Source organism: Nannospalax galili, unplaced genomic scaffold (assembly GCF_000622305.1).
Source record: "Nannospalax galili isolate Female #2095 unplaced genomic scaffold, S.galili_v1.0 scaffold83, whole genome shotgun sequence".
In the NCBI taxonomy this organism is placed as follows: domain Eukaryota; kingdom Metazoa; phylum Chordata; class Mammalia; order Rodentia; family Spalacidae; genus Nannospalax; species Nannospalax galili.
Genome location: NW_008352659.1, coordinates 5,988,423 through 6,002,070, shown reverse-complemented (window position 1 = coordinate 6,002,070; position 13,648 = coordinate 5,988,423). Strand labels below are relative to the sequence as shown.

At 41.1% G+C, this 13,648-nt stretch overlaps 1 protein-coding gene across 3 annotated transcripts in view; it reads left to right on the top strand.

The window, feature by feature from the left end:
* Samd8 (sterile alpha motif domain containing 8) overlaps positions 1–11,018 on the top strand; it is a 64,551-nt gene extending 53,533 nt beyond the window's left edge. For all 3 annotated transcript variants that reach the window (XM_008849897.2, XM_029554454.1, XM_029554453.1), the window contains 2 exons: positions 5,733–5,883; positions 6,262–11,018. In XM_008849897.2, coding sequence (XP_008848119.1) covers positions 5,733–5,883; positions 6,262–6,566 — 456 coding nt within the window. In that variant the 3' untranslated portion in view covers positions 6,567–11,018. The remainder of the gene's footprint in view (positions 1–5,732; positions 5,884–6,261) is intronic.
* Positions 11,019–13,648: the final 2,630 nt, after the last annotated feature.

Here is a 13,648-nt window from a genome sequence, read left to right as displayed (position 1 = left end):
TTTTTTTTTGTCTTTTTGAGACAGGGTCTCCCTGTAGTCCCAGCTGACCTGTGTAGATGAGGCTGGCTTTGAACTCACAAGAGGATCTGCCTGCCTCTGCCTCCCGAGTGCTGGGATTAAAGGCGTGCACCACCATGCCTGGCTAAATATTTTATTTACTTTTTATTTTATGTGTATTGCCTGCATGTGAGTGCACCCGTGTCATGCAATGCTGCAGGGGTCAGAAGAGGGCTTCGGATTCCCCTGGAACTGGAGTTAAGGACGGTTTGCAGCCTCCATGTGGGTGCTGGGAATTGAACCCACGAGCAGTCGTTGCTCTTAACCGCTGAGCCATCTCTCCAGCCCCCTGGCTACTTTTCAAATAAGATTATATTGTAAACATTGTTCTATAAGTTTTTTTTTTGAGAAAAGGTGCAGCCCTGGCTAACCCGGAATTCATTATGTACACCAGGCTGGCCTCCAAATCACAGAAATCCCCCTGCCTCTGCCTCTGCTTCCCAAGAGCTGGGATAAAGGCATGTACCCCCATGCCCAGCCAGCTTCCTTTTTTTCTAAGGCTTATTTTTTTTTAATATTTATTATTTTTATTTTATGTGTATGAATGTATTGCCTGCATGTATGTGAGTGCACCTGTGTCGTACAGTGCCGCGGAGGTCAGAAGATGGTATCAGGTCCCCTGGAACTAGAGTTATGGATGGTTGTTAGTCACCTTGTGAGTGCTGGGAATCAAACCTGGGTCCTCTGCAAGAGTGGTCAGTACTCTCAACCGCTGAGCTATCTCTCCAGCCCCCTAAGACTTATTTTTTAAATTATGTGTATGTGTGTGGGTATATGCATGGGTTTCAGGTGCCTGGGGAGCCTAGAAGAGTAGGAGTCCCTGGAACAGAAGGTAGGCAGTTGTGAGCTGTCCCATGTGGCTGTTGGGAACTGAACCCCATCCTCTGCAAGAGCAGTTTGTATTCTCTGAGCCATCTCTCCAGGCCCTGTAGCTTACTTTTATATTCTTTACTTTTTTCTTATGTATATGTGTGTATGTATGTGCGTGGAGGCCTAAGATTGACCTCAAGCACTCTGTGCCTTATGTGTTGAGGCAGGGTCTCTTGCTGAACCTGGAGCTCACCAGCTGGGCTAGCCATGCTTGTCAGGCTTTTTTAAAAATGTGGGTTCTGGGAATCTGAGTCCAGTTCCCATTTACAAGGCAAGCACTTTACTCACTGAGTCATCTTCCTAACCCCATTACTTATTTCTGAAGAAATACATAATTATAGTCATTTGTTTAAAATTTGCCCTTGTGGAGACTAGAGAGATGGCTCAGCAGTTAAGAGTACTAGCTAGGTACTCTTGCAGAAGACCTGGGTTCAGTTCCCAGCACTCACATGACATGACAGCTAACAAATGCTGTAACTCTAGTTTCAGGGGATCTGATGCCCTCTTCTGGCCTCCATGGGCACCAAGCACATATGTGCATGCGTATAGGCAAAACAGTCACATACAGAAAATAAAAACAAATCTTTTTTTTTTATTTTTGAGACAGGGTCTCCTTGTAGCCCCAGCTGTCCTGGAACTCACTATGTAGACCAGGCTGGCCTCGAAGTCACAGAGATCCACCTGCCTCTGCCTCCCAAGTGCTGGGATCAAAGGCGTGTGCCACCACGCCTGGCTTTAAAAACAAATCTTTAAAAAAAGTTGCTGGATATGGTGGTGTTTGCCCTTAAGCCCAGCACCCAGGAGGCAGAGGCAGGTGGATTTTTGTGGATTGGGAGGCCAGCCTGGTCTATATAACAAGTTCCAGGCTCAACAGGGCTACATAGTAGACCCTGTCTGAATAGAAACAATTTTTACAAATGTTCATCTTTTAACAGCTGCATGATACTCCATTGCATGATATTTTTTTCCAAACTTCCATATCATGTCCATTTGGTTGTTTCCAGATTTTTCCATTTTGAACAATCTGCTGTAGTAAATATTTGAGCTTTTGTACGTGTGTGTGTGTGTGAGAGAGAGAGAGAGAGAGCGAGAGCGACAGAAGACAGACAGACAGACACTGGCGGATTGAACCCAAGGCCTTGTGCATGTTAGGGTGCTCAGCTGTATCCCAGAAGTGTTTGTAAGTAGAATTATGGCATGAAAGGATGTACACATTAAAAAATTGTGATACATATTCCTGAAATGCTCGCTTGTTAAAGCTAGTTTCTTGGCAATTTACTGTTACCAGAGTTTTAAGGCAAAAAGTCCCAGTTACTCAAGTTCCAGCAGACTAGACTCAACCACCTGTCTCGGCACACCCTTTACACAGATGAGTGATGATGAAAGGCAGAGAGAGACATGCCACAGTGGCCACTTGGGAGAGGGACAGACGAAAGGATTTGGTGCTCCCCAAATCAGTCTTCAAGTGCTGACATAAGCTTTAGGGTTTAAAATTTTATTTTAATTGATTGTTTTTATGTGTATGATTGTTATTTTTTGCGTGCATGTATGTAAGTGCACCACGTTCATACAGTGCCCGTGGAGGCCAGAAAGAGTGTTAGATCCTCTGAACTTGAGTTTTTGATAATTGCTAGCTGCCATGTGAGTGCTGAGAACCAAACTCAGATTCTCTGCAAGAGCAACCAATGAGTGCTCTTAACTGCTGAACCGTCTCTCCGGCCCCCAACTTTCCATTTAAATAGAAGAAAACTGGGGTAGGGGTAACAAGTGTGCACAGTAAGGCAGACTTGGTCAGGTCCTCATTGCTTGAGGAACAAGCCAGTTCCCATGAGATGGTTGCTCTTGCTTGAGGGTGATCTCATGATGAGATGACCTGTCTTGGAGGCTTTGCAGTTCTTGCAATCCAAGGTGACTGCAGATTTAGGACCATGGCTCTGGAAGGGGTCCTGGAAAGCTGGTGGTAAGGTACCTCTGTACCTTATTCTTATCTTTCCTCAGACCTAAGCCTTGAAGGGAGATGAAGTAGGTTAGGCGTAGCCAGTGGTTAACATGCCTGTGCGCAGAGTTAAACATGTGACTGACCCAAAGTAAAGGTGATGGATGCAAAGTGAGGGTGCCAGGTCTTTTTCCTGCCTTTGGTTTCCTTGTGGGCTCAAGTGAAGAGACAAAAGAAGTCTCTGTGTGCCTGTTTTAAAACAAGTGCATGATTTCACAGCTGTGTGCAGCAGAGCACTGTAAACATCCTTTAATAATGACTACAGGACTGCACGTGGTTGTAGGTGGACATGACTAACATGGTGATTGGTTTGGGGGGGCTACCTTTCCACTCGTGCCCACATGCATATCACTTTTCCCACTCTCCTGACCACACTGCGTATTGTCAGTCTTTTGAGTTACTGCCATCTGGTTAATAAAAGATGATAGCTGAATACTTTATGGCCTGTCTTTTTTTTATATTTGAATCTTTGATTTCTTGAAATACATCTATTCATGGTTTGAAGTAAGGGTAAAGCAGTTTTCCCCCAGTAGTATGCTAATTGACTAGGAAATTCAAAATAAAGAGAAAAATGAACTATAGGGGCTTTGTATGTTTTCATTCTGAAACTTTGATAATTTTAGTCTGAAATAAACTGGCAATAGGTTAATAGATGAAAATGCATACAAATCTAATGTACAGAAGCAGAGGAACCATATGCAAAGTATGACTCTCAGCCAGATTGTTGAAGTTGCTGCCTCTTGTCATGGAAAGAAGTAGGGCACGGGTTTCTGGAGGTGTAGAGTGGTGACAACCCTTAGCAGGTTCAGGAGAGGAGCTCCCTGGCCATCAAAAGCTGGCTTCTTGTGTAGACACAATCTCCTAGGTGGTAACATGTAAAAGACATGTATGGTCATCTCTGGGCTGAATGACTCCCAGTCTCTGCCTTCTGCAAGGTCTTTCCTAGGTGGGACTGGAGTTCTCAAGGAAGGCTTCTGTGAGTATCTGTTACGTACTTTACTAAAGTAGGTAGATGTGATTTCTTTTATCAAAGGATTTTTTTTTTTTACTCTTTGAGATAGAGTCTTCTTGTAGCCTCAGCTGGCCTAGGACTCACTATGTAGACCAGGCTGGCCTCAAACTCACAGAGATATACCTGCCCCTGCTTCCTGAGTGCTGGGATTAAACCAAAGGATGGATTTTTTAAACTCTTACTTTCTTCTGAATAACCAGATTTAAAGATGTCAGAGGACTGTATTTCAGATGGAACATTTCACTTTCCTACCAGGCTTGTTATACAGATAGTTTCCTGCCATGGAGGAATCTAATCAAGGCACAGCCGCTGAAGAGAAGGATGGATCTTTGTGCACAGAGCTATACAGCTTGTGCTACAAAAAGAAATTAGGTGTCATTCCTCCACAGTGTGGACCGCCCTTTCCTGTCTCTAGTGACTTCTCCATTATTAACTGTTATATATGGATATTGCCTTCCAAATCTGCCCTAAATACTTCTAATTGCTTTGAAGTATGATATAGCCTACTTATTGACCTATATTATTTGTAGTAGTTACTAAAATTGGGGAGTTGTGGGGATAACAACTAGCAGCCAGCTCCCCTACAGTGAAGGCATTTTCACTGTAATGAATTAATAATTTGAAATTGTAAGACCAAGACAGAACCAAGCGCATGCCTGTTTTGGAAACTCAGGAACACAAGGCCGATTTGTACACCTTGTACAGGCGGGGCTTCCTGTCCATGCTGGCTCTGCTTGCTTCAGCTTTGGTATTTATAGAGTTTAGGAGATGGGTAGGATGGAAAGCGTGGAGAGCCTGAGTGATGGAGTGGGAATTGTGAGACTTGTCTGTAAGTAAGATAGTGCCCTAACAGTTTTTTTTCTATTTTCTACATATGCTCTTACTATCTCAGGATTAACATCTCAGATACTCCTTAGAGGTTGTGGGAGAACCAAACCACGTATATTTGTTTGGTACTTTGTTTTTCGCCAATAATAAATTCTCCGCTCTGTCTTTGCCTCACTTGAGGCAGAGGGAAGCGAAGCAGTGTGTAATCAGCAGGTGATACTGCTGTTGAGACTGCAGATTGGAACTGGATCCTGAAAGGTCCTGTCCTGACTTTATAGCCTGCTAGCTGTGTGACCTCTCTCTAAGCCAGTTTCCTCATCTACAAATGGGATCATTTTACAGGATCTTTGAGAAGATTAAATACAGTAAGGTACAAAGTACTCAGCAGTATGCTTTGCATGTAATAAGTGAACTTTTTCTACCATTATTGTATGTTGAAAGTCCTTTTTTATTAAGCAAATGTCACTCAGACTTTTCCTTAAAGTAGGTGGCTTTTTAGTTTGTGTGTGCCAGAAAGACACAGGTAGCATGTTCTCTCTCATAGCTGGATGCTAGCTAGTTTTTGTTTGTTGCTTGTTTTGAGAGAGGGTCTCCCTGTAGCCCCTATCCTGGAAATCGCTATGTAGACTAGGCTGGCCTTGAACGCACAGAGATCCACTTGCTTCTGAAGTATTGGGATTATAAGCATGTGCCATCGGTCTTGGCTTTGACCTTTTCACTTCAAAGGAACTAAAGGAGTTTGAATTATAATGATTTCATTTAATTACCATAAATTTTCTGAGTACAGTCAAGTTTTGACACTTGTTCTTGAGGCTGACTTGGAATTAATTAGATTAGTTTCTTGTTTGCTTTTACTTAAATCCTCTTATTTCAAAGTCATTCGTCATTTGAACTTCACTGGAATGGATTTTTGGGACCCTCTTAACCTTCCTAAGCATTCAAAGCTCTAATTCACAGCTTTCTTTATAGATATATGGAAGTGTTTGGGAGAAGCTACGCCGGGCTTTTGCCATTTGGAGCGGCTTTGGTATGACTCTGACTGGCGTCCACACTTGTGGAGATTACATGTTCAGTGGCCACACAGTTGTCCTAACCATGCTGAATTTCTTTGTCACAGAATGTAAGTATTTAATGCTTCTATGCATGTTAGGCAACTAGCTGCAGAGGAGGCAGTGGGCTGGTGTAAAGTCCTAGGAAGAATAGACAACAGGATTGGGGATGGAACTCAGCTGATACGGTGCCTGCCTAGCATGCATGAAGCTCTGGGTTTGACCCCCAGCCATGCAATACTGGGTGTGGTACCTTATGCCTATAGTCCCAGAAGTTCAAGTTCATCCTCAGCTACAAATCCAGTTCAAGAACAGCTTGGGCCACATGAATAGCTGTCTCAAAAAAGTTGGAGGGGGCAGAATGGGAAGGGAGTAGGGGAGTCAACAGCCTACCCTAAGAAGCATTGAAAGAAATGTGTTTTAAGATGATCTTTCTGTCCTTTTTCTAGATACACCAAGAAGCTGGAATTTCTTGCACACTTTATCCTGGGTTCTCAACCTCTTTGGAATCTTCTTCATCTTGGCTGCCCATGAGCATTACTCCATCGATGTGTTTATTGCTTTTTATATCACAACCAGACTCTTTCTGTACTACCATACTCTGGCCAACACCAGAGCTTATCATCAGAGTAGGAGAGCGAGAATTTGGTTTCCCATGTTCTCTTTCTTTGAATGCAATGTTAATGGCACAGTGCCTAATGAATATTGTTGGCCATTTTCTAAACCAGCAATAATGAAAAGACTCATTGGATGAAGACTATATGTTTGTAATGAGTTTGTGGTTAAATAACAGTAGTTATGGAGTGAAAATGAGTAACTTTGCTTTGTCTCCCAGGTTGTTCCTGGATGTGTTGTGTTTTGGTTTATATGTTGGCAGATTTCCCAATTCTGAGTAAGGCTGTGATTATAAAAAGCAAGAAAGGGCAATCAGGAGTCCTTACCTAGCCGTTTGGTCAGAAGCTCAAGTAGAGGTTTTCTGCCCCTTCACTTGAGGAAGACTGTGGTCAATGTCAGGCTGTTACCCTTACATACTGAGTGTTTGGTTATTGAACTTAAGCAAATCAGCTTAAGCTGGTTGAAGAATTTTTATTGATTTTCCCCATAGGACTCTAGTCAAGAAATACTTTTTGAAGCTGTATATCATCTTCAAAAGAAAAAAGCCCAACCAAGTGAGCCATTCTTGTTCCTTGGACGAATCTCTGTCCAGAAAGTGAATGTTTTACTAACAAATACTTTTTGCCTTCTGAACCATCTTAAGCAAAGCATTTTGGGTGTGCTAGCATGCCCGAAACAAGCAGAGAATGCGGGTGCCGCACACGAAGTAACAAGGTGTGATGCGGGTGCCTGGCCCACACACAGATATGCACAGAGTGCTAGCATTTTTCACAAAAGATGCAGTTTCTGTTTTGTGAAGGTTTAGTATGAATAGCAGTCAGTATTCATGAGGAGAAAATGGCTGTATTCATGAAAATAAATTGTGATTTTAGTGATATCTGCATCTGGAATAATTGTTAGTTAGGTGACAACCCAATTGAATCCTTTTTAATGATGTGACTTGATGAGCCAAATACGAATATTTTACCAGATGTTAAAGTTGTCCTGTCAATAAGTAAGGAAGTGTGCATGCAAAGATTTTTTTTCTTCTGAAATGAAATTTATAGCAGGTTGTAGGCATAGTGTTAACTCTGGGGTTTTTTCATTTTGTTTTGTTTTGTTTGAAAGTTCTCATTCTTGACTGTTGGAAGTAAACAGTTTACTCAGATACAAAAAAGCTTGTTGCTTTTTTATCTTAAATAATTGTGTACATACATTCTTTCTGTGATTTTAGTTTGGCAGTCAAGAAATACTAGAACTTAGCTGCTGTTTATAACACTAGAAATGTAGTGTCTTCAGTAATTTCTCTTGTAACATTTGTCACTTTACTTTTTAAATGATTTTACATATACTTTTGACTGTAGCATGGTTGTAGAATTGGAAATGACCTTCAACTTAAACAATTGGAATATTAATGGTGTAGTTTTTACATTCCATTTTAAAACAAGGAGTTATAAAAGGTGCTGACATACTGAGGTCTAAACCTAGACCACAGCAGACACTTGCTCCTTCCTTCTCGGGTGAAGTGTTTTATTTTTGCACTTTGAGTTGTAGACCCACTGTTGTATAAGCTACGAAGGAACCTGGTGAATGAGTTAGGAAGGCGACATTAGGCAAGGGCCAGCCAGTGCCGAATGACCTATTTGAGTCTGTTCTAAATATTGCTCATTTCTCACTTGAGAAATGATGAAAGGCAACTCAAGTTTGATTGTTTTGAAATCTTACACTTCAGTCTTATCTTTATTGATTCTGTTACGTGTCAGGATCAAAAATGCCAATATCACATCTAAAGAAATGGCATAATCATGAAGTCAGGGATGTTTCCTAGGCTTGATTGAGTAGTTTGATTGTTGAGATCAAAAGATATGTTATTACCATATTCTCCCCCCATCCAAATGACAGAATAGGACCTAATTTAGCTAGCGGGAGACTGTTGTTGGCTTTTGGGAAAACGTTCCAAAAACATCTGTGTCAACATTAGTTTTAAAATGTTTAGTAGCTATTAATGGTAAATGTCCTAACATCAGTCTTCTTTCCTTCACATGGATTCTGTTGTAGACAAAATAGGAAAGTAAATGCAACTAATTTTGCAGAGCTGTTGACTAGAGCCTAGCAGCAGACTGCAGTGTGGATTAGAGAGTAACTTTTCAGCCTCGCATTTACTCCTGTCTATTTTGAGGGAAAGGTAAGCTAGACTTACAACTTATTAACTATCATAAGATGGTGTTTACATAAATTAATCATCTTCAGGTCTGAAAACTTTGAGACAAAATTATTTTCAGTTTTAAAAGCATGAAACCTGCATTGTTCTTGATTTTTTTTTTATTTGTCCAGAAATTTTCAGGTTTTTGTCTTTGTATCTTTTTCTTACTAAAATCCTAGTTATTGGGGCTAGAGAGATGGTTCAGTGGTTAAGAGTGAGTGTTGCTACGACAGAGGAACCAAGTTCATTTCTCAGCACCCACATCAGGCAGTTCACAGCTCCAGGGGATCCATCACCTCTTCTGGACTCCTTGGGCACCTACACTCACTGTGCACATACCCACACACAGACACACATATATACCGATAATATAAAAACAAAGTAAACCTTAAAGAAAAGAAAAAAAAACCCTGTGTAGTGAAGGTAGGATGTTTTTACATTTTGGGCGTGTTGCGGCTGTGTGGAGAATCTACATGCCTTAGAGCTATACATTTTTAACCTTACGTTTGACTTTTCAGTTGTAGACTTGTAAGAGGCTTACATCTTTGAGAGCTTAGTACAGAGGGAAGTGAAAAGTTTTTGGGGGTGCAAAGTGGTGTTAAATGGGAAGGAAGTCCTTCATGTATTCTCCATGTTCCTGGGAAGTGTTGCCCCTCCCACTCCTTTTCCTCCCCCCTTCTCTCTTGGCTGTGGTGCTACAGATCAAACCCAGGGCTCTGTGCATGCTAGAAAAGTGCTCGATCTCTGAGCTACATCCCCAGCTCTATGCCTTCTTGTTGCTTTTTTTTCTTTAAAGCAAGTCAGAGTAGTCTTATTGAAAGGTAATTAAAGTTGGTAGGGAAGGTAAGAGGTTTTAAAGATATAGTGGGGAACTTGCTTGGCTGTGTTGCGGTTCTCAGCCTGGCTGTCCTCTCCAGTTCTTTCTGACCAGCATTGCTATGGCAAAAATACAACTTCTGTGTGCTGGCATTGTACATTCATATTCTTTCAAAGCAGAAAGCAATGAGCTTAGCCTTAGAACCATTTGGTTTAATAAATGTGGGCCATTCTCAAGAAAAACCTGCTGTTGAGACCATCACCCCAACATGGTGAGGGTGATCAACCCTGCTCTGCACCTGCTGCCTGTGTATTATAACTGAGAATTCCCAAACCCTGTAATTTATAAATGGAGAACAGAGAAGCCAAATCCTTTTAAGCAATAGTCTGTTTTAGATATATTTGTTTGAAAAGTTTAATACATACAAAGTCAAGTTCACACATAGACTTGTTTTGACTATACTCAGCTAAAAAAGAAAAAGGCAGCTTTATCGTTGAAGGATACTAGATCTAAAATGCTTATGAATGTTCTTGATTTCAACTCTCTGACTTAGTACACTTAATTATTTGGTAGTCTTTTGTAGACTGGCATTGTCCTGTACTGGAAGTAACGATAGTGTTGGCATTTGTCAGTTCTTCAAGGTATTCAGGCTTTTGAGACAAGAAAGCTCCTTTCAAATTCATTTTCTTTCTTAAACAGTATTGGTTTTGTTTAGACAGCTTCAAAGCCACCAAAGCATGTCAGTTTTGATGCCAACTTTGACAGTTTAGACATTTTTTTTTTTTAAGCTAAGGCTAAATTAACCCTCTACCTCTGTAGTTAGAGCTTGTTAACACCATCAAAGGTCAGAATGCTTCAGGTGACTGATGAGACGAGAAAGAGGTGGAGTTAGTTTTGTTTTTTCTCTCTGTTGAATAGCTTTGAATGACTAAAATTAATGTAGAAGTAGGTCACATCGCCCCAATTCAGTGCCCCTGATTTCTAATAACTGATGTGATGAATTATTTTGTATGAAGTTCAGTACAAACATCTATGAAATCTTTAAGTGATTTCTTCAGTTGCCACTGTTTGTTTTTAGGACACCTTCTACTACATAGTAACGAAAGGACTTCATTCTGTATTTTCCATGTCTGGGCATAGGAGTGCTGACAGGAGAAAGAAAGCTGTGTCCTTTCAGTGTTATTTCAAATCTGTTTGCGTCTGGGCTACTGAATTGTCTGAAGAACTACACAGAATTAATTGATACTAATGTCCAGTAAAATCTTACCTTAAAATGTTTAAGTTTAATAATTTTTTATTTGAAGAATTCATGAACTGTTAGGACAATAAAATATTTACGATGTGGAACAAAGGAAGTAAAAACTGATAATGGGGGAAGCAGTTTGAGAATTCTACCTAAAAGTCTCCGTGTCCACAGAGAAACTAGTATTACTTGAAGATATGAAAGTTCCTGTGGTAGCCTTGAAGCACAGTGTTATATATAAGTAAATACCTGATTCTAAGTTAAATCCAGATTTAACTAATATATTATTTTATATCTTTGTTGTATTAAAATGTTTTAAAACACTAAAAATAAAACTTTTGAAAGTTGACTTGCAGTTTCTTATTTAAAGACTTTGGCGCACCGTTAATATAGCATGTTTTTTGTTTTTTTTTAGGGTTTTTTTTTTGACACTCTTGCTATTGCTGTGTGACCTCAAACTGGTTTTGTCCTTCATTATTCTCCTGAGTGCTAGTGCCAGGGTGCCCAGTGAGTTTTAGGTTTTAGGGTTGTTTCTTTGTGTTTTTTTTTGGCAAGTGATTGAGCATTACAACTTGACTTTTTGAAATTTTTTTTATGTGTCTGTGTGTATTGTGTACCCATGTCATGCAGTGCCCACAGAGGACAGAAGAGGGCATCAGATCCCCGGAACTGGAGTTAATGGGTGGTTGTTAGCCACCACATGGATGCTGGGATTCGAACCCCTGTCTTCTGCAAGAACAGCCAGTGGTCTTAACTTCTGAGCCATCTCTCCAGTCCCTGCAACTTTATTTTTTTTTAATTTTTATTTAGTTACATTTTTTTGTCATGTGTGCACACGTGTGTGTGCATGCGCATGCACCAGCCAGCCACAGCACATATGTCAGAGTTAGAGGATGGCTTGCTGGAGTTCATCACTATGTGAGTCCCAGGGATTTAACTCAGGTCATCAGACTTGGCCACCTGTGCCTTTATCCACTGAGTCTTTTTACATTGGCCCTATTAGACTTTAAAACTCTAGGATGCAATATTAGGTGTTTACTAATTCTTAGATACCAATTTACCTGTTATAGGATAAGAAGTTGAGGGCCAGAGATGTAGCTCAATTTCAGAGCACTTGGCCTAGCATGTGGGAGGTCCCGGGTTTGATCACCAGCACAAAAAGAAAGAAATTGACAGATACTTGAAAAGTGGAGGTAGGGAGTATTAGGAGTTGAAGGCCAAACTGATCTACACAGCTGCATGGCAACCTTAAGGCCAGCCAGGCATGATTGTATAAGACCCTATCAAAACACAAAAACCAGCCAGGTGTGGTGCTGCACGCTTAAAATCCTAGTACTTGGGAAGTGAAGGGAGAATCAGAGGTACAAGGCCATTCTCAGCTATACATTGATACTGAGGCCTGCCTGGGTACGTGAGACCCTTTCTTAGAACTACACAAGGCTAGGCATGGTGCTGCATGCCTTTAATCCCAGTGGTCAGGAGGCAAAGGCAGGTGGGTCTTTGTGAGCTCTACACCAGCCTGATATACATAATGAGTTCCAGGTCAGCTGTGGCTACTGAAAGACCGTCTCAAAAAACAAACTGGGCATGGTGGCACATGCCTTTAATCCTAGCACTTGGGTGGCAGAGGCAGGCAGATCTCTGTGAGTTTCAGCCTGGTCTACATAGTGAGTTCCAGGCCAAGTGGGGCTACAGGGAGACCCTGTCTCAAAACCAAAAATAAAAAATGCAAACCAAAACAAAAGACAAAAAAATACTCAGAAACAAACCAAAAAAAAAAAAGAAAATCCTACTTACTCCTGACCACATTAAAGTTTTTGCCGTGATGGCTCTTGTTTTTACAGCATCAGGGATCAAATCCAGAGCTTCAAGTGTGCTAGGCAAGGGTTGTATTAATGAGATGAATCCCCAGCCCCTGAAGTTGTTTGATTGGTTTTGGTACATCACATAGGAAGATTGCATCAGTTTGTTAGAAGAGCTTTGGAAAATGATGAACCAGGCAAAGAAGGGAGAAGAGTTGTTTAGGGCCCAGTAGCTTACTTCAGAGACTTCATGGTGTGGGACTGATGATCTTAACCAGTGACTGAACTTGTCCCCTTGATTAATACTAGTAGGTAACCTTAGTCGTACTGGCCCTATCTGGTCTTTCTTGGGCACTTAAGGAAAACACAGTCTAGAACAGATCTGGAGATAGTCTGGTCGAATGAAAATGCACTGATTTATAATTTTTAGTGTGGGGGTATGGATGTCCATGTGTGTGCCAAGGCGATGTGTGGAGGCCAGAGGTCAACTTCATGGAGTTGGTTCTCTCCTACTTTTAGGTGAGTTCTAAGGATAAAACTCAGGCCCTTAGGCTTTTGTACATAGTACTTTTACCCACTGAGCCATCTTATAGGCCCCAAACCACATTCTTTAGAGGAATAAATGAGTAATTGAAGACCTCCTGACTGAACATCTTCAGGGCCAGGGGAAGGAAGGGGAAGCCTTTGATTGCCTGATAACATTTTCATCTATAAGTAGTGAGGTACACAGCTAGCTTTCCTAGTAGGACTTCTCAGTGGGGGGAGGGGTGATAGTGGGGAAGGAACTACTGAGACAAACTTACTGTCCTTATTGTTATAGTCTGGGATCCACAAATGCCAAACAAACAGATGAGTCTAGAGAAAAAGATTTATTACAGCCAGGCTACACTCTTTCCTAAAGGGTCCGAGAGTAGCACCAAGCCTAAGCATGCTGGCTCTTTTTATATTGATCATGCTGCTAGGCAAGCAAGCAGAATACAGAAGTCAATCATGAGCGTTAAGCTTGAACAAACATTATCAAGGAAATTCATAAGAAAATACAATTCTCCATCTAAACCTCCCCACCCGAACCAAAGTACACCTGCACAGAACTAGCTTCCTTCTCTTTCATAAACAGACATTATCAATCTTACTGTTACTCTACATTTGACATTGCCTTCACTGGTCACACAGTTCC